The 27,378-nt window shown below is 47.3% G+C and overlaps 1 protein-coding gene across 10 annotated transcripts in view; it reads right to left on the reverse strand.

Annotated features, from left to right (window-relative positions):
• SRRM1 (serine and arginine repetitive matrix 1) overlaps positions 1 to 27,378 on the reverse strand; it is an 85,215-nt gene that overhangs the window by 17,989 nt on the left and 39,848 nt on the right. For 4 of the 10 annotated variants that reach the window (XM_077295904.1, XM_077295908.1, XM_077295911.1 and 1 more), the window contains 5 exons: positions 23,912 to 24,183; positions 23,717 to 23,797; positions 4,411 to 4,497; positions 4,074 to 4,215; positions 2,967 to 3,008 (listed from right to left, as the gene is read on the reverse strand). In XM_077295904.1, coding sequence (XP_077152019.1) covers positions 2,967 to 3,008; positions 4,074 to 4,215; positions 4,411 to 4,497; positions 23,717 to 23,797; positions 23,912 to 24,183 — 624 coding nt within the window. The remainder of the gene's footprint in view (positions 1 to 2,966; positions 3,009 to 4,073; positions 4,216 to 4,410; positions 4,498 to 23,716; positions 23,798 to 23,911; positions 24,184 to 27,378) is intronic. The other 6 variants (XM_077295906.1, XM_077295910.1, XM_077295913.1 and 3 more) reach the window with 3 other exon arrangements.

A 27,378-nucleotide genomic window follows, 5' to 3' on the forward strand; every position in this document is an offset into this window, starting at 1 on the left:
ATATCGAAGAAATGTTACCACTAACTTGAAGTACAACATGTCACGAAAAAACAATCTCAGAATCAGCGGGATCCGATAAAGCGTTCCAGAGTTATAACCTCATAAAGTGACACTGGTCAGAATTGTAAAAATTGGCTCGGTCATTAAGTACCAAATTGGCTCTGTCACTAAGGGGTTAACCACTTTTTAGTTTTGTTCCATTATGGAATTTGACTGTATTCTTCTGATAGCTGACATACTACATTGCGATCAGATGCCATAGCCTATTAACCATGGCATAGGAGGAGACAGCTCTGGTCCCATAGGATGATCTATCCTATATGCGTAAAGAGAACTGCAGATGATGAAGCTCCCAGGTCCACGCCAACACTGCCACATCAATATACATTATAGTGCAAGAAGTTACTCCAGTCCTCAGCTTATACGCATGTTGATTTGTAGGAAACTAACATTGATTTTAATCATTAATATCTGTCTATTTAATGTAATATTCTAATAGATTTCCTAATATATTTTAATTAAAAAGTCTCCATTATTCCCTCTTGAATCTCTCGGCTTGATTTTTATTTACCTAACGTATTACCGTATATACGCGAGTATAAGTCGACCCGAGTATAAGCCGACCCCCCTAATTTTGCCACATAAAACTGGGAAAACTTAATGACTCGAGTATAAGCCTAGGGTGGGAAATGCAGCAGCTACCAGTAAATTTCAAAAATAAAAATAGGTACCAATAAAAGTAAAATTAATTGAGACATCAGTAGGTTAAGTGTTTTTGAATATCCATATTGAATCAGGAGCCCCATATAATGCTCCATACAGTTCATGATTGGCCCCATAAGATGCTCCATACAAAATACGCCCCATATAATGCTCCATAAAATTTATGATGGGCCCCATAAGATGCTCCATATTAAAATATGCCCCATATAATGCTGCACAAATGCTGATTATGGCCCCATAAGATTCTCCATATAAAAATGTGCCACATGTAATGCTCCATATATGCCTCATATAATGCTGCACAAAGGTTAATAATGGCCCCATTATTATTATTATTTATTGTTATAGCGCCATTTATTCCATGGCGCTTTACAAGTGAGATGGGGTATACATAATAAAAACAAGTACAATAATCTTGAACAATACAAGTCATAACTGGTACAGTAGGAGAGAGGACCCTGCCCGCGAAGGCTCACAATCTACAAGGGATGGGTGAGAATACAGTAGGTGAGGGAAGATGCTCCATAGAAACATTTGCCCCATACAATGCTGCATATAAAGGTTGATGGTCCCATAAGATGCTCCAAAGATTATGCCTCATAAGATGCTCCACACATTATGCTCCATAAGATGCTCCACACATTATGCCCCATAAGATGCTCCACACATTATGTCCCATAAGATGCTCCACACATTATGCCCCATAAGATGCTCCATAGATTATGCCCCATATGCGGTTGCTGCGATTAAAATAAAAAAAAATAATCACATACTCACCTCTCTTCGCTCAGGCCCCCGGCACTTGCGATATTCACCTCTCCCCGTTTCATCGCTGCGCGCCGCTCTGTCTTCCATCCTCCGCAGTGACTGTTCAGGCAGAGGGCGGCGAGCACACTAACTACGTCATCGTGCCCTCTGACCTGAACCGTCACAGCCAGAGGACAGAAGACAGAGCGGCACGCAGCGGTGGAACGGGGAGAGGTGAATATCACGCAATGCTCACCTGCTCCCGGCGCGGTCCCTGGCGGCAGCATCTCACTGTCAGATGGTCTCCGGCGGCATCTGTGTTCAGCGGTCACGTACCGCTCATTAAAGTAATGAATATGTGTCCATATTCATTACTTTAATGAGCGGTACCACGTGACTGCTGAACACAGGAAGAGCTGCCCGGAGACCATCAGACATGCAGGGACCGCGCCAGGAGCAGGTGAGTATGTGACAGCCGCCGCTCCCCCTCCCCGCCGACCCCCTGGGACAACGACTCGAGTATAAGCAGAGGGGGGCACTTCCAGCCCAAAAAAGTGGGCTGAAAATCTCGGCTTATACGGTACTTCCCGTTTGAGAATCCTCAGTGCATTCTAGGATACTCCCATAAGATGTCATGAGGGGGTCACTGCCTGTTCCCTCCCTGAAACAAAGCTTCATCTGTGACAAATGTTTCAGGGGCTGGGCTGGCCCCAGCTCTACGGAGCATGAGTCGGTTGTAAATCCTGATGTCACTTCCATTACATCCAGTAAGAGCAAACGGCCATTGTAAACAATACAATCTAGCAAGAAGGGAGAACAAAGACCAGCCCCGTCCCCAAAAGTGACGTCACTTTCCTGGGCCGAACTGAGTTTATACAGTCAGTGCCCGATACATGCTGTCCATAAATCGGACAGCATGGATCAGCTGTCAGGTTCACTTTAAAGGGTTATTCTCATAGGAGCCAGTAATGGTTGAGCCTGATCACGATATTCCACGAGAAGTAAAGGATAACAGTTATGGAAACCGCATCAGTGTTCAGCTGTTTCCACAACTCTGCCTCTTAAAGGCAAACATCTGGTTGCAATATGCAGAACAGAGCCATGAACACCAGTGATAAAAATAACCCTTTAAACACACTACGAATTGAAAAGACTGTATACAGTAAAATCACTTCTCAACTGGAAACAAGACCAACTATGCTAGGACTTTCAGTCTAAAGATGCCGTCGAGATTTTTTTTATCCACTAACTGCAAACAAAGGTTAGAATAGGGAAGAACTGCAATGCAAATCACGGTATACTGGAAAGTTGTATAACATTATTATGTAGGGAAGAAGCTTGAACCCACGAACAGATAAATGTACTAAATTACAAATGTAACAAAGAATAATTACAAAAAACATATAAGGCTACATTTTATTCAGCCTCTGTGTCAACTGAACTAAATTCTAAATGGGTACATCTATCAATAAACTATTACAAAATCCTAAACCAACCTTTTAAGAGGAGGTGATTGCCACCTTTTCAGAGTCTGCATCCTGAGAGCAAGGAGGAAACAAACAGTTCAAGTTTCAAGCGCATATTCTAAAAAATATGCAGAAAGATTAGCAACTTTTTGTGCAGTAGCAGATGATGAAAGGTCTGCCCACTGTGACTATACTACAGACCCTAAGGCTATCAGTTAATTCAAAGAGAATCCTGAAGTGCTGTTCACATGATTGGTAATTTTCCTAGAGTATTTTCTGTTCGTTTTTTTCTGCGGCATGTCAATTCTTTGTATTTTTAGCGGTTTTTTTCACCCATTGTTTTTAATTGAGTCAGTCAAATCCGCAGCAAAAACGCAGGTATAAAAATGTTTGCATTTTTACGGGCTTCCTATGGCGCTTCCCATGCTGTCATCAGCTAAATAAAACAAAAGCTTTTGTGATGTAATTTCTTGGTCCAACACCAGCTTTTTGATTCTGATGCATCAGAATGAAAAAGGTGGTGTTGAACCAAGAAATTACATCACAAAACTTTTTTTTTAAATTATCTTTATTCAGCTCAAAAAAGCTTTCATCGCTGTACAAAAACTAACGCAAAACTACACTAAAAACACAACATTTTTGCTGCCAAGAGATGCAGAAACCTTACAGAAATTTCTGCAAGCAAATACTCAAGGTGCACACATACCCTTAGAGTTAATGGCCTTAGGGATTCTAAGAAATTAGCTTATATGGCTGACAAAAGCAGTCAGACAAATAACTCCTGTCTAAGAAACTGATGGTAGAACCGTGCAGTTAGAAGACAAGTTATTGATGCTTCAAAAAGTAAAGTTATGTTCATATAGATTGTCTAATTTGTTTCAAAGGGAACATTTGAAGAAATGTTTATGTTAAACCCCTCTTTCTTCTGAATGACATTTTTCTGAAATGAGTGAATCTTTTGGTGGAGAAAACAGAATAAACTTAATTTTGATCAGTTTTGAAAAGAAGCTCAGTACTAATATGAACAAAGCATGACTGCTAACAAAAATTAGGGGCAGATTTTCACTTTTGCCTGGAAAAATGCTGTTTGGTGAAATGTTTCAGAAACTCTGCTACTATATGTCTGCTGGTACTTACTGTGGAGAAGGTTCCTTGGGTCTTTTCCGTGAAGGGGATGGACTTCTTGATGTAGAATGCCTACGTCTCCGCCCAACTTCCCCATTTTTCACTCCTGAGCGTTTTGGCCGTTCATCTTCTGAAGAGGAGGATGATCCAGAGTCTAGAATTTAGTAGTAATGATTGTAACAGATTTCAATGTTTAATAGGAAATACCCACAATATTTAAAAAAAAAAAACACACTTTTCTGATCACAAAATGTCACTTTGCGCAATGACAGATATGACAATAGTTTTCTTGCGATTAATGCAAAATACAAAAGTGTATGGACTTAAGTAAAATATTAATTGCAATTACCTGAGGAGGATTGCTGATTTTGTCTCCTATACTGACGACGTTGCTGCACCGAATCGGATGTTCCCATTTTGCCTCCCTTATCATCATCTGCAAAAGCAACATTTTAAGAGCATGTTGGGCATACTTCTCCCCTAAAGTGATGCCATCAACAGAAAGTGACTTCTTGTTTAAATCAGACTTTTGTGCTAAATGAATTTTTTTTGTTCAATGTTAGAGTAACCAATACACGCCAGTTTCACAAGTTTCTGGATACATGTACATTAGTCATCTAATGAGCCTGTGCAAAAATGACTGTATAGGAAGTGAGTGCAGGGTCAGCTGTGACATCAACTATTGCGATTGCTGGATGGGGAGAAACAGCTGTGCATCAGGTCAGATTACGATGAGCAGACTTTTTCAGATGTGGAGAATTTTTTTAAAAAGTTCTCAGTCTTTTTCATTCAGTCTGTGAAAATCTGCCTGCACTCTGATGTAATTTTCCACGGATCCATAGACATGAATGGGCAAGTGCCATCTGATTATTGCACAAAAGCATGCTGCGTTTTTTTTTTTTCCTCTGTCCCAAGGAGAAAAAAAAAAAAAAATTAGACATGTGCACAGCCCCATAGAATAACATGGGGACGAGTGATAGCTGTCAAAACGACGGACAGCACTTTTCCAAGTTATAGACTCATCTGCACGAGTCCGCAAGGTGTTACCAGTCTCTGATTATATGGAGTGTTGCTGCAAACTCTTCCCGATACAACAGGAAATATGAGTTAAAAAAAAATATATATAAGTGATGTGTGAAAATTGGAAGATTACCAATTTCACTATTTTCATAAATCATGATATGGAAATTAAAAAACAAAACAAAAAACAAAACACAAAAACCCACTATAAAACCCACTATAGCCATTTCTTGTATATATACACAGAAAAAAAACAAAAAGTGATTTAAACAATAGGTCATTTTCTGTTAACATTATACCTTTAACAGCGTCACGACTTTTGACATGTACTGTACATACATCAAAAGTCGTGTCCCCGATTTTGATGCCGGCTTGCACGTAGAGCCCACATCTTTTCCTGCATATGATGGCTGATCTAATCAGCCATCATGTGACTATCAGCTCCACATGCCAGAGGGGGTGCGTTGTTCCACGCTCCCATCGGCATGCCTGTCACGCGATCGTGGAGCGCACACAGGGCTCTGTTAAAGGATCCCCATGCCTGTCACTAGATCCTCCTGTAAAAGCCAGCCAGTGGCTAGCGTTCATAAGAGACTGTGATTTTAGCTATACGTAGTAGTGCAGCACTGCTTGTAGATGATCACAGCTTCATGTCTCCTAAGAGGACTATTAAATACTGCAAAAGCAGTAGGAGATCAATAACAACATATAAAAGTATAACCTGTCAAATTACAGGACAAGCACAAATCTATTAACAGGGTGGGTGCTGTATCCCCCAATGACTGGCTCGGAGAAAAGGATTTTATGGTGAGTACACAAAATTATATTGTTTTAAGAATGCGTGCGGACTGGACGAAACCGCAACCTTGCAGGTGTGCTCTGCCGATGCCTGGTGCCTAATGGCCCATGAAACCTCAATCGACCGAGTGGAGTGTGCCTTGATAGGTCAGCCTATCCCAGCCTATGACGCAGAAGGACTCCTGGATGTTGGAACTAATCCACCAGGCTATCATAACCGATAAAGCACCTACACCCTTCCTGTAACCATCAGAAGGCCAGAATAAAGCGTCCGACCTTCGGGAGGATCCCGTCCTCTATACATACCTTTTCAGAGCTCTCAACTTTGGCAATGAAGGACAGGTACGGCCTGAGGACAACCTTCCCTTGACTGAAGGAAAAGCATCTGAAAGGATAGCATCTAGCTCCGGAAAAAAAAAAAAAAAAAAAAAAAAAAAAAATCGCCAGAATGACGTGACCGCGACGAAAAAAGGAGACCTTCCATGACAGTAAAGTCAGCTACATCATGAAGCGGATGAAAAAGGAGTCTCCTGTAAGACCCCTAGGACCAGTTAAGGTCCCAAAGATCTAGCGGTATGCGATAAGAAAGTACCACATGTGAAACTCCCTGCGTGAAAGTCCTTAGTTGCCGTTTTGTTGCAATAAGACCGGTAAGGCCAAAATCGAGACTTTCAGCAAGCTGAGCGCCCAGCTTGAACCCAGATTGTTTTGAGACTAAAAATGGGGAAAACGTCAGAGATCCCTGCCCCAAGCAAAATGCGTAGAGGCGGGCTTACAAGCACTAGTCGCTGATGTTGTGAGAGTCCCGCCTGGGTCAGAATCCAAGATTCAACGTCCAAGTTGAGAACCACGGGACCTCTGGGATCTGGCGACAAAACGGTCCCTGGGGAGCAGATCTGGACAATCCGACAATTGCCAGAGAAAGACGGTGACAAATTGTACTAGTTCCGCAAACACCTGACGTGGTCAATCCGGATCAACCGGGAACATTGTGACCCTTTGCGCTTCTTAAAGACTCTCGGAAATAGCGGAAGAGGAGAACCGGAACTGGCACCGGCACCACAGAAGAACCAGAGCATGCACTGCGATGGCTTTTGGATCTCGAGACCGAGCTACGAACTCGAGTACTTTGGCATTCAGTCTGAACGCCATCTGATCTACATCCGGAGTTCTCTAGCGAAGGCAGATCTGTTGGAAGACTTCCGGAAGAAGTTACCACTCGCCAGAGGCAAGACCCTGGCGGCTGAGGAAGTCTGCCACTCAGTTTTCTTGCACCGCCGAGATCACCGAGTGATTGATCTCTGCCCATCGGAGAATGTGAGCGGCCTCAGCCATGGCCGCCCGGCTGCGGATACCCCCTAGATGATTGATGTACGCCGCGGCACTATCCAATTGAATTCGGATGGGGTGACCCGTGAGAAGACAGCGGAACTGCTATAGGGCTAGCCATATCGTTCGAATCTCCAGAAAACATTGATCGGGAGTTCCCGAGTTGACTGGCGGCTTTGAGCAGTGTGGTCATGCTCCCCAGTCCAAAAGACTGGACTCGGTAGTCACTACTAACCGCTAAACTACCGGAAGAAAGGATCTCCCCTGGTTGAGGGAGAAACTCAGAGACCATCATCTGGGAGCCTGTCAGACTCACAGAGCCAAGCGGAGCGAAGGTGACTGCTTCCATTGCCGCCACCATGTTTCCCAGAACCCGCATAGCAAATGGAATGAGGGGACGAGTGACAAATTGCGCAAGCTCCCTGTTGGAAGGCCAAGGCCTTGTATCACCAACCCTCTGGAAGTGTCCAGGATCATCCTCAAAAAGCCATCTGCTGGCTGGAAATAGGGAAGACTTGCTAAAGTTTATCAGCCAGCCCAGACGGGAAAGGGTATCGCAAGTGATACAGACATACTGCAAGGATACTTGCATACTACATACTGCAAGGATGGTCCCTTGACTAGAAAATCATCCAGATAGGGCAGAACGACTACGCCCCGAGAGTGTCAGATGGACATGACGATCGCCATGACCCTTGAGAACACTCTGGGATCGGTAGCAAGGCCTAAAGGCCAAGTAGTGAACAGATAATGCTGTTCCTGAATGGCGGTGTGCAGGAAATTTCGGCGAGGGGAAAAATCAGAAAGTGGAGGTAAGCAGTCTGAATGTTGGTGGATGCCAGCAACTCAACCTTTTTCCATTGAGGTAATGACCGAACAGAAGGACTCCCTCCGAAAATGGTGGGCCTTGACAAACTTGTTAGAAGTTTGAGGTCCAAGATTGGTCTTACTTTTCCCGACCTATTATTTGGAACCTAGATCCCTGAGATCTAGCCTGTCAAGGACAACCCTTCCACTGCTGGTTTGGACGATGGGAAACTTGTGACCCTTGTTCCTGTGTGGGGAACGCCCTGATTGGGAAGAAGTAGTGGGTCCACCTGAATTGGTTCCAACTTCTCACCGAATGTCCGACCACTCTGGTAAGAGAGTGATTTCAGACTTTTTTGGATGCAGAGTCTGCTTTCCATCCTCAGCCATAATGCCCTTATAAATGTAATGGCATTTGCTGCTGACAGCGCTGCGCAACTAGGCGTGTCCAAAGAGGTGTGGATCACATAGTCTCCCGCTCAAGAGATTTGATTGACCAGCTGTACTGCCTCTGGGAGGCTACTGTTCTGAATCAAAGTAGTTGAGGTCCTTGACCAGGAGCCCATTGCTTTAGGTACCAATGCGGCGGCTAAGGAAGGGTAGAGCGCTGACCCGGAGGAATTGCCGGGTGGTAGAATTCACAGCTGTATCCAGCAGGTCAGGATAAACCATCTCTTTCTGTCGCTAATGTCTTTGGACGGTATAGGGTTAGCGTGATGAACCCTCGACCCACCATCCCCTTAACAGGGAAGTGGAGAGGGACCGTCCGCCTCCCTGCATCATTTGCTAAAACAGTGGTGATGCAGTGGGGGCTGCTCGGACGCCAAAAGGGGTGTCTTTGTACATCCCAGAGTTCAGGCCCCCGGGTGGACAGGGCTGGATGTCCGACATTAGGCCTGGCTGCAGGAGAGGATAAATGGAGGCGACACTCCTTGTGCTCGTCTGTTAATGGTGTGGGGAGATCGGTGCCCTTTAAAGGGACCAGTCGCCTCGTAAAAATCAGTCCAGGCATGGCATCCTATGTAGACAGACAATACTGTTCCTGCATCGCCTATCTGGACACTCCCTATTCAGGTGACTGGCAAATGTTCTATGAGGAAATTTAGTCCTTTTGATGAACAGTGCGTGATCCGAAGTAGATCCGGAGTCCTCGTCAACCTACAGAGTGTGGATGACTGTCTAAATAAATGAATTCACCGTTTTCCGGAAAAAAACTGGCAAATGCAGGTCTGGGAAACCCAGAGGTTTCTGTCCTGTGAAGTGTTCTGTGCCGCTGAATAATGTCTTGAAATTCAGGATGGTTGGTGAACATCTTATGCAGATGTTTAAGCCTGTTAACCCCTTCATGACCCAGCCTATTTTGGCCTTAATGACCTTGCCATTTTTTGCAATTCTGACCAGTGTCCCTTTATGAGGTAATAACTCAGGAACGCTTCAACGGATCCTTGCGGTTCTGAGATTGTTTTTTCGTGACATATTGGGCTTCATGTTAGTGGTAAATTTAGGTCGATAATTTCTGAGTTTATTTGTGAAAAAAACGGAAATTTGGCGAAAATTTTGAAAATTTCGCAATTTTCACATTTTGAATTTTTATTCTGTTAAACCAGAGAGTTATGTGACACAAAATAGTTAATAAATAACATTTCCCACATGTCTACTTTACATCAGCACAATTTTGGAAAGAAATTTTTTTTTTGCTAGGAAGTTATAAGGGTTAAAATTTGACCAGTGATTTCTCATTTTTACAACAAAATTTACAAAACCATTTTTTTAGGGACCACCTCACATTTGAAGTCAGTTTGAGGGTTCTATATGGCTGAAAATACCCAAAAGTGACACCATTCTAAAAACTGCACCCCTCAAGGTGCTCAAAACCACATTCAAGAAGTTTATTAACCCTTCAGGTGTTTCACAATAGCAGAAGCAACATGGAAGGAAAAAGTGAACATTTAACTTTTTAGTCACAAAAATGATCTTTTAGCAACAATTTTTTTATTTTCCCAAGGGTAAAAGGAGAAACTGGACCACAAAAGTTGTTGTCCAATTTGTCCTGAGTACGTTGATACCTCATATGTGGGGGTAAACCACTGTTTGTGGGCACGGCAGGGCTCGGAAGCGAAGGAGCGCCATTTGACTTTTTCAATGAAAAATTGGCTCCAATCTTTAGCGGACACCATGTCGCGTTTGGAGAGCCCCCGTGTGCCTAAACATTGGAGCTCCCCCACAAGTGACCCCATTTTGGAAACTAGACGCCCCAAGGAACTTATCTAGATGCATAGTGAGCACTTTAATCCCCCAGGTGCTTCACAAATTGATCCGTAAAAATGAAAAAGTACTTTTTTTTCACAAAAAAATTTTTTAGCCTCAATTTTTTCATTTTGACATGGGCAACAGGATAAAATGGATCCTAAAATTTGTTAGGCAATTTCTCCTGAGTACGCCGATACCTCATATGTGGGGGTAAACCACTGTTTGGGTGCACGGCAAGGCTTGGAAGGGAAGGCGCGCCATTTGACTTTTTCAATGGAAAATTAGCTCCAATCGTTAGTGGACACCATGTTGCGTTCGGAGAGCCCCTGTGTGCCTAAACATTAGAGCTCCCCTACAAGTGACCCCATTTTGGAAACTAGACCCCCCCCAAGGAACTAATCTAGATGTATAGTGAGCACTTAAAACCCCCAGGTGCTTCACAGAAGTTTATAACGCAGAGCCATGAAAATAAAAAAATATTTTTCTTTCCTCAAAAATGATTTTTAGCCCGGAGTTTTTTTATCTTCCCAAGGATAATAGGAGAAATTGGACCCCAAATGTTGTTGTCCAGTTTGTCCTGAGTACGATGATACCCCATATGTGGGGGTAAACCACTGTTTGGGCGCACGGCAGGGCTCGGAAGGGAAGGCACGCCATTTGGCTTTTTGAATGGAAAATTAGCTCCAATCATTAGCGGACACCATGTCGCGTTTGGAGAGCCCCTGTGTGCCTAAACATTGGAGCTCCCACACAAGTGACCCCATTTTGGAAACTAGACCTCCCAAGGAACTAATCTAGATGTGTGGTGAGCACTTTGAACCCTCAAGTGCTTCACAGAAGTTTATAACGCAGAGCCATGAAAATATAAAATTATTTTTCTTTCCTCAAAAATTATTTTTTAACCCACAATTTTTTATTTTCCCAAGGGTAACAGGAGAAATTGGACCCCAAAAGTCGTTGTGCAGTTTCTCCTGAGTACGCTGATACCCCATATGTGGGGGTAAACCACTGTTTTGGCACACGTCGGGGAGCGGAAGGGAAGTAGTGACGTTTTGAAATGCAGACTTTAATGGAATTCTCTGCGGGCGTCACGTTGCGTTTGCAGAGCCCCTGATGTGCCTAAACAGTAGAAACCCCCCACAAGTGACCCCATTTTGGAAACTAGACCCCCCAAGGAACTTATCTAGATGTGTGGTGAGCACGTTCAACCCCCAAGTGCTTCACATAAGTTTACAACGCAGAGCCGTGAAAATAAAAAATCATTTTTCTTTCCTCAAAAAAGATGTTTTAGCAAGCAATTGTTTATTTTCACAAGGGTAACAGGAGAAATTGGACCCCAATATTTGTTGCCCAGTTTGTTGTGAGTACGCTGGTACCCCATATGTGGGGGTAAACCACTGTTTGGGCGCACTTCAGGGCTCGGAAGGGAAGTAGTGACATTTGAAATGCAGACTTTGATGGAATGGTCTGCGGCGTCACGTTGCATTTGCAGAGCCCCTGATGTGCCTAAACAGTAGAAACACCCCACAAGTGACCCCATTTTGGAAACTAGACCCCAAAAGGATCTTATCTAGATGTGTGGTGAGCACTTTCAACCCCCAAGTGTTTCACATAAGTTTATAACGTAGAGCCGTGAAAATAAAAAATAATTGTTCTTTCCTCAAAATTATGTTTTAGCAAGTAATTTTTTATTTTTGCAAGGGTAACAGGAGAAATTGGACCCCAATAGTTGTTGCCCAGTTTGTCCTGAGTACGCTGGTATCCCATATGTGGGGGTAAACCACTGTTTGGGCGCACGTCGGGGCTTGGAAGGGAGGGCGCACCATTTGACTTTTTGAACGCAAGATTGGCTGGAATCATTGGTGGCGCCATGTTGCGTTTGGAGACCCCTGATGTGCCTAAACAGTGGAAACCCCTCAATTCTAACTTCAACACTAACCCCAACACACCCCTAACCCTAATCCCAACTGTAGCCATAACCCTAATCACAACCCTAACCCCAACACACCCCTAACCACAACCCTAACCCCAACACACCCGTAACCCTAAATCCAACCCTAATCCTAACCCTAATCCCAACCCTACCCACAACTGTAACCCCAACACAACCCTAACCCTATCCTTAACCCTAACCCTATTTCCAACCCTAGCCCTAATTCCAACCCTAAGGGTACCGTCTCACATAACGATTTACCAACGATCACGACCAGCGATACGACCTGGCCGTGATCGTTGGAAAGTCATTGTGTGGTCGCTGGGGAGCTGTCACACAGACCGCTCTCCAGCGACCAACGATGCCAAGGTCCCGGGTAACCAGGGTAAACATCGGGTTACTAAGCGCAGGGCCGCGCTTAGTAACCCGATGTTTACCGTGGTTACCAGCGTAAAAGTTAAAAAAAAAAACGTACACTCACATTTTGGTGTCCTTCAGGTCCCTTGCCGTCTGCTTCCCGCTCTGACTGAGCGCCGCCGTACAGTGAGAGCACAGCACAGCGGTGACGTCACCGCTGCGCTCTGCTCTCACTTGCCGGCCGGCAGACAGTCAGAGCGGGAAGCAGACGGCAAGGGACCTGAAGGACACCGAAATGTATGTACGTTTTTTGTTTTTTTTTTACTTTTACGCTGGTAACCACGGTAAACATCGAGTTACTAAGCGCGGCCCTGCGCTTAGTAACCCGATGTTTACCCTGGTTACAAGTGAACGCATCGCTGGATAGCTGTCACACACAACGATCCAGCGATGACAGCGGGAGATCCAGCGACGAAAGAAAGTTCCAAACGATCTGCTACGACGTACGATTCTCAGCAGGGTCCCTGATCGCTGCTGCGTGTCAGACACAGCGATATCGTATGGATATCCCTGGAACGTCACAGATCGTACCGTCGTAGCGATCAAAGTGCCACTGTGAGACGGTACCCTAACTCTAATTCCAACCCTAACCCTAAGGCTATGTGCCCACTTTGCGGATTCGTGTGAGATTTTTCCGCACCATTTTTGAAAAATCCGCAGGTAAAAGGCACTGCGTTTTACCTACGGATTTACAGCGGATTTCCAGTGTTTTTTTGTGCGGATTTCACCTGCGGATTCCTATTGAGGAACAGGTGTAAAACGCTGCGGAATCCGCACAAAATTGACATGCTGCGGAAAATACACAGCGTTTCCGCACGGTATTTTCCGCACCACGGGCACAGCAGATTTGGTTTTCCATAGGTGTACATGGTACTGTAAACCTGATGGAAAACTGCTACGAATTCGCAGCGGCCAATCCGCTGCGGATCCGCGGCCGATCCGCTGCGGATCCGCGGCCGATCCGCTGCGGATTCGCAGCCAAATCCGCACTGTGTGCACATGCCCTAACCCTACCCCTACCCCTAACCCTACCCCTAATTCTAACCCTAGTTCTAACCCTAACCCTAGCAGAAAAAAAAAAAATATATTTTATTTATTTTTATTATTGTCCCTATGGGGGTGATAAAGGGGGGTCATTTACTTTTTTTTCATTTTGATCACTGCGATAGGCTATATCGCAGTGATCAAAATACTTCTGAAATGAATCTGCCAGCCGGCAGACTCTGCAGGCGCAGTGCGCATGCGCCCGCCATATTGGAAGATGGCGGCGCCCATGGAGAAGCCGGACGGACATCGGGAGGCCCGGTAAGTATGAAGGGGGGGTGATCGGATCACGGGGGGGGGGGACCGGAGCACAGGGGGGGGACCGGAGCACAGGGGGGGGGCACCGGAGCACGGGGGCAGCGGACAGGAGGACGGAGGAGCGGACAGAACGAATTAGGGGGGCGGACCGCGCACCGGAGCACTGGGGGGGCGATCGGTGGGGTGGGGTGGGGGCAGATTAGGTTTTCCAGCCATGGCCGATGATATTGCAGCATCGGCCATGGCTGGATTGTAATATTTCACCGTTTTTTGGGGTGAAATATTACAAATCGCTCTGATTGGCTGTTGAAAGTGAAACTGCCAATCAGAGCGATCGTAGCCACGGGGGGGTGAAGCCACCCCCCCTGGGCTGAAGCACCACTCCCCCTGTTCCTGGAGATCGGGTGAAATTGGAGTTAACCCTTTCACCCGATCTGCAGGAGCGCGATCCCTCCATGACGCATACGCTGCGTCACAGGTCGGGAAGGCACCGACTTTCATGACGCAGCGTATGCGTCAAAGGTCGGGAAGGGGAATCGTCAGACTCCCACTCAGAGTCCTGGTCACTGCGAACACCTGGTGTGTGGAGCGAAAAGTGGAGCTTAAGGACGCCGAGGTGCGGGAGGGCCCGGGAGACATACTATTTATGGGTAAGTTTTTTTAGCCACCCTAGTATTTTGTGCCCGAGATCGGCCCCTGCAGGCCAACAGTTCCCGTGTAGAAGAGGAACACCTTCTAAGACAGGCAGGCGGATGCCCCGACTTGTGGAGGGGTCCCGGGAGGGCTCAAATCGCTTTAAGTGAAGGCCCTGGACTGCGGCAGTGACGAAGCTCACTCAGGGGGACTAGGTGCGCTAGGTTTGGTAACGGCAGAGGGCTCATGATCTTCGCAGAGTAGATTACTCTGTCCCCGGGGTAGCAAAGACAGAGTACCCCCATATGTTCTGGCTCTGCTGAATGCATCCAATGAAAAGGGTAATGCCCAGAATATACTAAATATACTACGGGGAAGTGACGAATGGGAAAAAACAATGACTAGGATCGCAGCGCAGCTCTTACCCCTGTCCTGTGCCGGGATATAGAATCCTTACGCTGCCAGATCCCAGTCTGCAGAGCGCGGCCAGAAGCCTAAAAATGGACGTCAGGAACAGAGAAAAGGTGCTGAGGGAGTGGGCGGAGCTTTTGACTTGCAGCCTAGCACAGGTCGAAGCCGGGGAGAAAAGTTGTGGACGCCGGGAGCAGGAAGAGAGGGGGTGGAACCGGCTGAGCGCATGCGAACAAGTGGGCGGGATGTCCGGCTTACGGCCTAGTACAGGCCGAAGCCAGGGAGTAAATTTCCTGCGTCGGCCGGCGCATGTCCACTGGGTAGCCGAGGTGCACCAGAAGCCCTCTTACCGAACCCGACCTCTGTCTCTCACTGATCGGATGTCCGGGGAGCCAGCTGTGAGGAGCTGCAGAGCTCGACCGCTCTGTTGCACGTCAGGTGCTGTTGATTTTTGGACGGTGCAGGAATCCTCCATCCACCACCCCTTTGATAGGGAGGTGGAGAGGGACCGTCCGCCTCCTTGTACCATCCGCTTTAACAGTGGTGGTGCAGTGGGGGCTGCTCGGATGCCACAAGGTGGGCCTCTGTACATCCAAAGGGTTAATCACCTAGGATGGGACAGGGCTGAATGTCAGGCAACAGGCCTGGCTGCGGAAGAAGATACGTGGAGGCGACACTCCTTGTTCTTGTCCATTGAAGGTGTGGGGAAATCGGTGCCCTTGAAGGGACCCGTCACCCCTAAGAATCAGGCGTCGCATCCCACGTTGCAGGAGAGGATACGGAGAGGCGACACTCTCCGTGCTCGCCTGTTGATGGTTCGGGGAGATCGGAGCCTTGAAAGGATCCGTCGCCCCTTCATCCGTTGTAAAAGATAAAATCAAAAATGTAAAAAATTGTAACAATATTTTAGAGTTTTGGGTCTGAATAGCAGACCCGTCCGTGTGCCTCCTACGGACACTAAGCAAGAACTGGTTCTCTGGGAGCCAGCATGTGGCGTGTATACTGCAGAGGAGGAGCCAACTTTCTTTGTAATACTCAGTGTTAGCCTCCTGGTGGCAGCAGCAAACACCCATGGTCGGTGTTCCCCCAATGAGGCGAAGGAGAAAAAAAGTTTAAAAATATGGAAAAAAAAAACAAAAAAGATTCAAATCACCACCCCCTTTTGTCCCATTAAAAAATATACATATTTAAGCATCGCTGAGTTCATAAAAGGCAGATCAAAATATAACAAATTAATCCGATTGCTAAACAGTGTAACAAAAAAAATAAATAATAAAAAAATAAACAGAATTAGAAATGGCCATCGCAACATTGCAATAAAAGGCAATCAAAAAAAAATTGTATCTACCCAAAAATGGAATCAGTAAAAACATTAGCTCAGGGCACAAAAAAAGAGGGATTTTTGGAACTCCCCGTAAAATCTTTCTTGGAGCCTTCATTAGGGGACACAGGTAACCATGGGTGTATGCTGCTGTCGCTAGGAGGCTGACACTATGCAAAAAAGGAAAATAGCTCCTCCGCAGCAGTATACACCCACCGACAGGTACAAAGTACCGCAGTTAGTGTTAGAGCAGTAGGAGAAGCAACAAAAAAAGTCAACATATGTACCAATCCAACAACGAAGGCACATAGACCAAATAATGGTATAAACAGTTAGGGAGGGTGCTGTGTCCCCCAATGAAGGCTCCAAGAAAAAGATTTTGAGTACCAAAAATCCCTCTTTCTTTGGCTATGTGCACACGTAGGAAGGGTCCTCTGCGGGTTCTCCCGCAGCGGATTTGATAAATCTGCAGGGCAAAACCGCTGCGGTTATCCCTGCAGATTTATCGCGGTTTGTCTTGCGGTTTCCGCTGCGGGTTTACTCCTGCACTTGTTTTACTATTGATGCTGCAAAGATCTAATGTTAAAAATAATAAAAAAATGGTTATACTCACCCTCCGACATCCCGATCTCCTCGCCGCTGCACGCGGCGGTCCGGTTCCAAAGATGCTATGCGAGAAGGACCTTTGTGACGTCACGGTCATGTGACCGCGACGTCATCGCAGGTCCTGCTCGCATAGCAACCCTGCGACCGGACGGCCGTGTGCAGCGCTGAGAGGCGGGAGGACTTCAGGGGCCATCAGAAGGTGAGTATATCATTTCTTATTTTAATTATTTTTTTTTTTACACAAATATGGTTCCCAGAGCCTGGAGGAGAGTCTCCTCTCCTCCACCCCGGGTACCATCCGCACATGATCCGCTTACTTCCCGCATGGTGGGCATTGCCCCATGCGAGAAGTAAGTCAATCAATGCATTCCTATGTGTGCAGAATCGCCGCGATTCCGCACAAAGAAGTGACATGCTCCGGATTGTAAACCGCTGCTATCCCGCGCGTTTTTTTCCGCAGCATGTGCACAGCGTTTTCGGTTTCCCATAGGTTTACATTGAACTGTAACCTCATGGGAAACTGCTGCGGACCCGCAGCTGCAGAAACGCTGCGGATCCACAGCAAAATCCGCAACGTGTGCACATACCCTTTATCGCTTCATTGGGGGACACGGGTAACCATGGGACGTCAAAAAGCAGTCCCTAGCGTCCCAGCCGGTAGAAAACAGCCGCTCGCAGCACCTTCCTTCCCATGACTGCATCAGACGAGGCATGGGTATGAACCCCTTAAAACTCGCAAAGGCGTACAAAGATTACCAGGTTGTGGCCTCGTAATCTGGAAAACCAAAACCTGCAACAGCCTAGGAGGATCCCACCGCAGAGCAAAGTGAGCCTTTATTCCCGAAGAGCCTTCACCTCCGGAAGAGGCTGTTTGTCCTGAACGCGGAATGCCTCCATGGCAATAGTGAACTTAGAAGATAGGAGTCCATTAAGAAAACCCTCAGAGATGACGAACAGGGCATCAGATTGACGAAAGGGAGCAGTCCTTGAAAGGTAGACTTGGATAGCTGTGACGGGATCCAGCTTGTAGAGGGACTTCTCCAGGAGATGGACCGGAGAGACACAGAAGGAAGGACAATGTCTTCATCAATGAGCAATGACAAGACCACCTTGGGTTGAAAGGAAGGAACAGGCCTGAGAACTACCTTGTCCTGATATAGAATCAGGAGTGGGGAACAGCAGGACAATGCCGCTAACTCAAACTCTCCTGATGGACGTAATTTAAGACAACTGTCCAAGACAGGAGAAAAAACGTGATGTCTTGAATGCGCTCAACAGGAGCAGGCTTTTATGCTTCTGGGGCGGTGTGTTGAAGCTGATTATGGAGATTACAGGGGCAATGGCACAAATTACACCCTCAATGGCGATTTTACACATCGGTTTGGAAATATTTCCTAAACAAATTAGAGGGTTGATATCACATATATTGATAGTGGCTCGGACACTGGTGGCTAGAAATTGGAAGGAGACCTTTCCTCCAACCCTAAAAGAGCTGACCGAAAAGCTGAATGTGAACGGTAAATATGAATTAATGTTGTCTCAGTCTCGCAGTAGGAGAAAAAATGTAGCAAAGATTTGGCAAACCTGGACTGTGAGTAAATACTATTTGTCCTAACACAGCTGTTGGAAATGTTTTTAATTTTTTTTTTTTCTTTATTATTATTATAATTTGTAATGGAAATAATGTATGTTTTTGTTGTTATGTGTTATTGTTTGAAAATAAAATAAATATTAAAGGTTAAAAAAAAAAAACAGGAGCGGGCTGCAGTGCGCCAAAGACAAGGTTAAAAACCCATGGATCTATATGAAGACGATAAGGAGGTACCAGGTGGGCGACTCCTTGAAGGTCCTTTACCTGGGAACAAGAAGCCAGACTTCCTTGGAACAGAATTGACAGAAACGATAGAGCCAAGTGAAGATCAGCTTGTATAAAACCAAGACTGGAAGGGAGAGAGAAAAGGACATAGGGACCAAACCCTTGTCCACACTCCACCGGAAGAAGGCCTATCAGTATTTGTAGTAGATATGCAAGGATGAGAGAGAGAGACAGAGAGAGAGACAGAGAGAGACAGAGAGAGACAGAGACAGAGACAGAGAGAGAGAGAGAGAGAGAGAGAGAGAGAGAGAGAGAAAATCTGGGCGGCCTGGAAGCTTCCAAGGGACGTCCATGAACATGTTCACCGGGCCCTTCTTGGCCAGTCCAGAGCTGTCAGGATTATAGGGATCCCTTCTTCCTTTATCCTTTTCACGACACTCGGACAAGAGGAGAGACGGAAAAAGATAAGGCAGTTGGAATTGTGACCACGATATTACTAGAGCATCTCAAGAGCTGGCTTGCGGATCCCAGGACCTGGCTACGAACCAAGGAATCTCGTGGTTTCTCTGATACGCCATGAGGACGACGTCCGAGGAGCCCCATTTCTCTGGACGAAGACGGCGGGGCTGAGCAATCACCCGCCTGAAACGAGACCCTGATGGCTCAGAAAATCAGTTGCCCGACTTTCTACCCCTGGCATGGTGGAAATGTGACGTTCTGCCCATTGCAGAATCCTTGTTACCTCTATCATAACTTGTTTATGTAAGCCTCGGCCATGGCGTTGTCCGACTGTATGCAGACCGGCTGGCTTGGAAAGAGAGAATGCCAGTGGCGAAGGGCAAAGAAAAAATTGCCCTGATCTTCAGATTGACTGTGAGAGAGGCCTCTTAGGCATTCCAGTGGCCCTGCGCTGTGTGACGAAGAAAACAGCGGCTCCCCAAATGAGACTGGCGTAGGTGGTGATGACCTGCTACCAGAAAGGAAGGAAGGACTTCCTTCATAGGACTGATTCCGACAGCGTCACCAAGTGAGGGACTGCCTCACCCCGAGAGGTAGAAGCACGGGATCCACCAGGGAGACGACCAGATGGCCAGCTGAAGAGGACAGGCATGGAACTGGGCAAAAGGAACAGCTTCCATGGCGACAATCCCTTTCCCCTTGAACTCTCATGCACGACCGTAGGAAGAGCGAAGCTGGATGCTTTAGAGTACGGATTCCCAGGCAGAGGGATAAAAAAACCTCTCCTTTAGAAAGTAAACACGGGCTTGGGTCGTGACGAACCTTATACCTAGAAACACCAGATGCTGAGCAAAGGAGAGGGAGAACTTCTCTCTGTTATAATCTAGCCGAGATGGACCAGAGTATCCTGTAAACTGAGGACTCAGGTTGCAGTCTTGGCGGGACGGCTCCTTGATCAGAAGATTGTCCAAGTAGGGAAATATGAAAAATCCCCTGGAGAGAATGATGTCCATGACCGCTTCCATGACCTGACTAGTCTGGGACCAGAGGCCAGGTCGAAAGGAAGGGCCGTGAACTGATAAAGACCCTCCTGGATCGCACACTATAGGAACCTCTGATACTAAACACAAACAGGAATGTGAAGAATTCTCCCGAGTCCATGGAAATGATAACCGACCGTAGGGACTCGGCCCTGAATAGACAGAACCGAACGTGACAGGTAAACCGCTCGAGGTGCAAAAACGGAGGGAGCGGTCCGTCTTCCTTCATGACTATGAAAAGAATAGAGTAGAACCCCGAAAACCGTACGTTTCTGGGGATGGGTACGATCACTCCTGTGCGTGGTACGGAAAGTATAGCTTGAAGAACTCCTGGGGCCTGCGACGTATGTCTTGGCGGGCGAAACAGAAAGAAACTTCTTCCTGGGGGAGAAGAAAAGTCGGTTTTGTAGCTGGAAGTCACCATCTCTCTCGAGATTGAAACAACCTTTTCCTATTAAAAGGACATTTACACTTGGACCGGGAAAGCGGGGTGCTTTTCCTGCCATTGGCATCCGAAATTTTTTGATACAGCTTGGATCCAAAAGGTCTAGAGCCTTGGAGTGTATAGCAACAATGTTGCTAGTAGCCATGGCGGAACAACCAGCCGCATCAAAAGGGAGAGGTCACGAGATATTTTGCCGGCATGGGCAATCTGATATGCCAGATCTGGCATCCCATCCGGAGAAGCTGCCGCTAGAATACCCTGAGTAATCACTCTTGCCCCGGCAGACATGGATTTTGACACCCAGGTGTAGGCAAATATGGGACAGAGAGGCGCCAGCTGCTTCAAAGGCTGACTTAGCAAAGGATTCAATCTGTCTATCTGTAGAGTCCCTAAGCGATGCACTGATCGGTAGAGACAAGGCTGTCTTGGAAGTCAGGCGAGAAGCCAGCGGATCCACATTAGGGATTCCGCCCATTTATCAAGGTCTGGGGTAAAGGAGTAGAGGATGTGTAGCCTCTTCCTACCTGGGAAGCGCTTTTCAGGGTGTTCCCAGTGTTTAGAAATAATCATGACAACTTCCCTGAGATTAGGGAAAACTCCGGGAAGGACATTTTACCCCTTAGAAAGCAACGGAGTGCTCCTGAGCAGGTGCCTCGTCCTTCATTAGGTTCAGAATTTTGGTAATTTGCCAAGATGAGGCTATTGAGCATATCTTGCATCTTTCAGGTCTGGTCCGTATCGGACTCAGACTGGGAATCCATATCCAACCCCAAAAACCGCCTCCGAGGAGGGGGCATGGGATGAGGAATGCATCCAGGAGAAAGTAGAGGGACCCGCAGCTTCCTTTGCTTTGTACCCGATTTGTCCCTGTGAATCACCGTGAGAGGTGTTTGGAGCACTGGTGGCAGAAAACAAACGTGGAGGTCGCTCCAGGACCTACTGTAGACCGGGGACTGCGGACTTTAGTCAGATCTGAGACCGAGTGTGATATGGCAACAGCCCACTACGGAGGGAGGGGAGTGCTCTCATCCCGGGCATTATAGGGTTTCTCTGAATGCCACTTTTCTTTTACAGATGGCACAGGCGTCAAGATTATAGGGACAGGAATGGGCCTCACTGAGAATGGACATAAGTGATAGACTAGGGCTACAGCTGGGGAGAGCTAAGCCCTTGTGAAGTGAGCTCTGGGCTGGTCCTACCTGATAACAGAGACGGCGCTGTCACTGATCAGGCTGCAGTGTACCCCAGGATCCAGTGCAGGTTAGTGATGGATGCCTGTTGTGCCCTTTAGACGATGGTGACTGCACTATTCTTCATACGCTTTCGGATCTTCACACACTTTGCAGGCAGAGATGCACTATGTCCCCCCGGAGGGGGGCATCTCGGGAGAGAGGGATAGAGAAAACACACTCTCTTATTAGGCCAGGAGACGGGGCCTCAGCGTACGGCGTGCCCTAATTAGCCGAGAGTCCAGCAAGGAGGCGTGGCTATGCGGATGGCGATCGCTTATTGGCCGGGCCATGGCTACAGAGTCCGGGAGAAGGCCCAAAGTCGGGGGCTAAATTAATAGAGGACATGCAATTATGTGATGCCTCGGCACCTGCAATGGCAGGACCGGAAAATGGCGTTAATTAAGGTCGTAGTCCGGTATGAAAATAGGCCATGTCTGACGGTATCAGAGAGTAGGGGCTCTCCTATTTGCTGTGCCGCCGGAGTAGTGCACCAGGCAGTGAGAGGAGGTCCCTTGATAGGGAAAAAAGCGTGCGATAATTACGTGCGCTTAATGTGGGGGGGCGTTAACAAAGCACTAGCATGAAGAAAAAGATGGCCGCTGTTGTTCAGAGACGCCACATTCTGTGCGCAGTTCTGTCATGGGTAAACAGTGAGGCAGGCGGGTAGCTGCCGGGGACAGAGTAAGGGACATAACTGTAAAAGGTGAGTCCCAAATCCCTCTTTACTGACGAGGATCACATCAGGAGCCCTCAGGGTGGGTGAGGGTCACTGGAAAACTGGGATCCTCCTTCCCACACCGTCTCCGGACGGTGCAGAAGACGGCATCAACTCCTTACAAGAAGGGGGGAGGGTCCCCGCTGGTGACCACCGTCTTCCTCTCAGCCCTCTCCGAGGAGAGGGGTGAGGAGGGGAAAAGGCAAGGACTGGCCACCAGTAATCACCCTGAAACACCAGTAATGGTAACAGGGGATAATGTTCTGCCTGTGGGTCCGAGAGTGGGTGACAGCACACTGCTCTCGCGGTCGCATGAGTGTGGAAAAACAGGGTGAGACATTACACCCTGTTACCCTGAAGCTGAAGAACCTGAAAGACAAAGGAAAAAGATTAATAAAACACAACAGGTGACCTGAAAAGGAAAAGACGGATCTGGGATCAGATCCAGGTCTGCCTCCTACAGACACCAAGCTTAATCTGAGGTATTTTGTGCCTGTCGGTGGGTGTATACTGCGGAGGAGCTATTTTCTTTTTTTGCATAGTGTCAGCCTCCTAGCGACAGCAGCATACACCCATGGTTGCCTGTGTCCCCCAATGAAGCGATAAAGAAATAAGTCTTCACAACGCCAGACCCCGAAAAATGAAAAATTTTACAGGTCTTGGAAAAAGGCGGCAAAAGCAAAAAAATACATATTTGCTATCTGCGTACTTGTACTGACCTGGAAAATGATATTGCCAGGTCAGTTTTACCATATAGTGAATATGGTAAATGAAAAATCAGTGTAATTGCACTTTTTTATTTTTGCAATTTCAATGCACTCGGAATTTTTTTCCCACTTTCTAGTGAGTCACATGATAAAATTTGATAAATAAATTTAAAAAATTATGGCTCTTGGAAGAAGGGGATCATTAAAAGAAACACCTGGGGTTGAAAGGGTTAAAGTGGACCTGAAACATCTACCTTGGCATGGCCACTGAACTCAGTGAAGGGAATAGATACAGCGGTGATGTGCACTGTCAAGGTGGATGCAGTTAAGTGACACCTCTTGGCAATAATATTGAGCTCACATGTAATGCTATAGGTGATTTGAGTCACACTAAACAAATGTATCATGACCTACCAGACTCCGATATTTCCCTTTTGCGTGGTTTTGGGGGAGGTGAAGGAGATTTCCGCTTCTCTACCATTTTGTGTTTTGAGGCTGTAATAAAAAACAACAAAAGCTTAATGTAAATTAGGATAGCAAAAAAACTTCATCCACAGAACACAAAAGATTACAGAAGTTCTATTAACAATGGCAATAGTTTGTGATTACCTGAAGTACGAGCAGGTGAAATAGAACCTCTAGGCTTCCTTGTACGCGATAACTGCTGTGGTGAGGGAGACCGCCTTTTCTGTGGTGGGCTTGGAGGTGGAGACTGTCTGAAACGTCTCCTTGGAGGACTAGCAGATGGAGAGGAGCGGCGTGGCTTGCGTGGGGGGCTGGAGGAAATTCTTTTGGGCTGCTTCTTAGGAGGTGGCGGCGGTGATCGGGATGAGGAAGATGAACTACTACTTCCAGATAAAGATGCTGAAGAACGCCTCCTACTGAACGTTTGAGGAAAAAAAAAAAAAAAAAAGAGGGATTTTTGGTACTCACCGTAAAATCTCTTTCTTGGAGCCTTCATCGGGGGACAGAGGTAACCATGGGGTGTATGCTGCTGTCGCTAGGAGGCTGACACTATGCAAAAAAAGGAAAATAGCTCCTCCTCTACAGTATACACCCACCGACAGGCAGGAAGTACCTCAGTTAGTGTTAAAGCAGTAGGAGAAGCAACCAAAACTCAACATATGTACCAATCCAACAACGGAGGCACAGATCAAATAATGGTACAACATACCAAATAATGGTACCACATATGTGCCAATGCAACAACGGAGGTACATTAATGGTAAATAGTTAGGGAGGGTGCTGTGTCCCCCAATGAAGGCTCCAAGAAAGAGATTTTAAGGTGAGTACCAAAAATCCCTCTATCGCTTCATTGGGGGACACAGGTAACCATGGGACGTCCCAAAGCAGTCCCTAGGGTGGGAAACAGGAAGATTCAAGGAATAAATGGGCTCAGGTCAGTCGGTACAAAACCGCCACCTGCAGCACCTTCCTTCCGAGACCTGCATCAGACGAGGCATGGTATGAACCCTGTACAGACTAACAAAAGAAGACAAAGATGACCAGGTTGCGGCCTTCCAGTCTGGAAAGCCAAATCCTGGTAACGAACAGCCTAGGAGGCCCCCACCGCAGGGCGGAGTGAGCCTTCACCCCCGGAAGGAGCCTGCACTGTCGGAAGAGGCTGTTTGTCCTGAACGCGGAATGCCTAACAGCAATAGAGAAACTAGAAGCTAGGAGCCCTTTAATGCAACCTTCAGAGATGATGAGCAGGGAGTCAGATTGACGAAAGGGAGCAGTCCTTGAAAGGTAGACTCTGAGAGCTGTGTCGGAATCCAGCATGTAGAGGGGCTTCTCCAGGGGATGGACTGGAGAGACACAGAAGGAAGGTCAATGACTTTGTTAATGAGCAAGGAAAAGACCACCTCGGGAAGAAAGGAAGGGCCAGGCCCGAGAACCACCTTGTCCTGACAGGACAATGCCGCTAACTTGAAAACTCTCCTGATGGACATAATTGAACAACGAGAAATGTCATGTGTTGAATGGGCTAAAACAGGGGCGCGCTGCGGTGCGCCTAAGACAAGATTAAAATCCCATGGATTTATCGGAGGATAATAAGGAGGAGCCAGGTGGGCGACTCCTTGAAGAAAACCAAGAATGAAAGGAAAACGGACATAGGGACCAGACCCTTGTCCATACTCCACCAAAAGAAGGCCTTTCAGTATTTGTAGTAGATACGCAAGGATGCTGGTTTCCCGGTCCCAATCATGGTCTGAATGACCAGATGGGGAAAAACCAGCCTCCCCCAGAACTATGGCCTCAACGGCCATGCTGTTAAAGGGAACCTGTCACCATGTTTTTGGAAGATGGGATAAAAATAGCGTTAAATAGGGGCAGAGGTGGGCGTTACATTAGTGTGTTTGTTATGCGTTTATTACCCACCTAAGTTGCCGAAATACCTTTGCAAAGTCTCCGTTTTCGCCTGTCAATCAGGCTGGTCTGGTCAGATGGGCGTTGTCTTCCCCCAGATTTTGCGTAGTTTTCCGTTGGTGGCGTAGTGGTGTGCGCATGCCCAAGGTCCCGAATCCTCTGCCAGGGGATTTCAAAGAGCGCGGTGTCCGTTATTGCATTGGTGATCGGTGGGCGCGGCCATCTTCCTTTGGCCGCGCGTGCGCAGAAGCGGCGCTCTGCTTGCCGCGGCGCTCTGCTGGCCGCGGCTTCAGGAAAATGGCCGCCGCGATATCCATCTGCGCACGCGCGGCATCCCGCGGCCATTTTCCTGATGCCGCGGCCAGCAGAGCGCCGCTTCTGCGCACGCGCGGCCAAAGGAAGATGGCCGCGCCCACCGATCACCAATGCAATAACGGACACCGCGCTCTTTGAAATCCCCTGGCAGAGGATTCGGGACCTTGGGCATGCGCACACCACTACGCCACCAACGGAAAACTACGCAAAATCTGGGGGAAGACAACGCCCATCTGACCAGACCAGCCTGATTGACAGGCGAAAACGGAGACTTTGCAAAGGTATTTCGGCAACTTAGGTGGGTAATAAACGCATAACAAACACACTAATGTAACGCCCACCTCTGCCCCTATTTAACGCTATTTTTATCCCATCTTCCAAAAACGTGGTGACAGGTTCCCTTTAAAGACAGAGACTATGAACTCTGATGGAAGAGGGAACCTTGAGAGAGAGGATCTGGACGGCCTTGAAGCTTCCCAGGGGCGTCTATGAACATATTCACCGGGCCTTTCTTGGCCAATCCGAAGCTAACAGGAATATAGGGATCCCTTCTTCCTTTATCCTTTTCACAACTCTCGGGCCAAGGGGAGAGACGGGAAAGGAGAGAGCAGATGGAATTGTGACCACGATATTGCTAGAGCATCGCAGCAGGTGGCTAGCAGGTCCCGGGATCTGGCTACGAACCAAGGAACCTTGTGGTTTATCCAAGAAGCCACAAGGACAACGTCCGGAGAGCCCCATTTCAGCATATATGGATGATGACAACGGGGCTGAGCCATTAGCTGCCCGAAGAGACACCCAGATGGCTCAGAAAATTGATTGCCCGGTTTCCTACCCTCGGAATGTGCACGGCTGATATGGCGGAAACATTACGCTCTGCCTCTCGCAGAATCCTTGTTAACTCTGACTTCACTTGTTTGATGCGAGTACGGCCTTAACGGTTTATGTAAACCATGGCCTTGTCTCTTGGGCGTTCCAGTGGCCCTGCGCTGTGTGACGAAGAAAAAACGGCTCCACAAAAGATGAGAATGGCGTTGTTGGTGAAAACCTGCTACTAGAGAGGAAAGAGGAACTTCCTTTATAGGACTGATGCCGACGGCGTCACCAGATGAGGGACTGCCTCACTCAGAGGAAGAAGCACAGGATTGTCCGTGGAGATGACCAGAGAGCGCGCTGAAGGGGCGGGCATGGAACTGGGCAAAAGGAACGGTTTCCGAGGCGACAATCCATTTCCCCTAGAACTCCTATGCAGGACCATAGGAGAAGAGAAGCTGATCACTTTAGAGTACAGAAAACCCCTGGCATAGGGATGAACAACCTTCTCCATTGAAAGGAAGAGACGGGCTTGGGTCATGTCGAACCCATACCTAGAAACACCAAGTACTGAGCAA

The sequence above is a fragment of the Ranitomeya variabilis genome, chromosome 3 (genome assembly GCF_051348905.1).
Source record: "Ranitomeya variabilis isolate aRanVar5 chromosome 3, aRanVar5.hap1, whole genome shotgun sequence".
NCBI classification, from domain to species: domain Eukaryota; kingdom Metazoa; phylum Chordata; class Amphibia; order Anura; family Dendrobatidae; genus Ranitomeya; species Ranitomeya variabilis.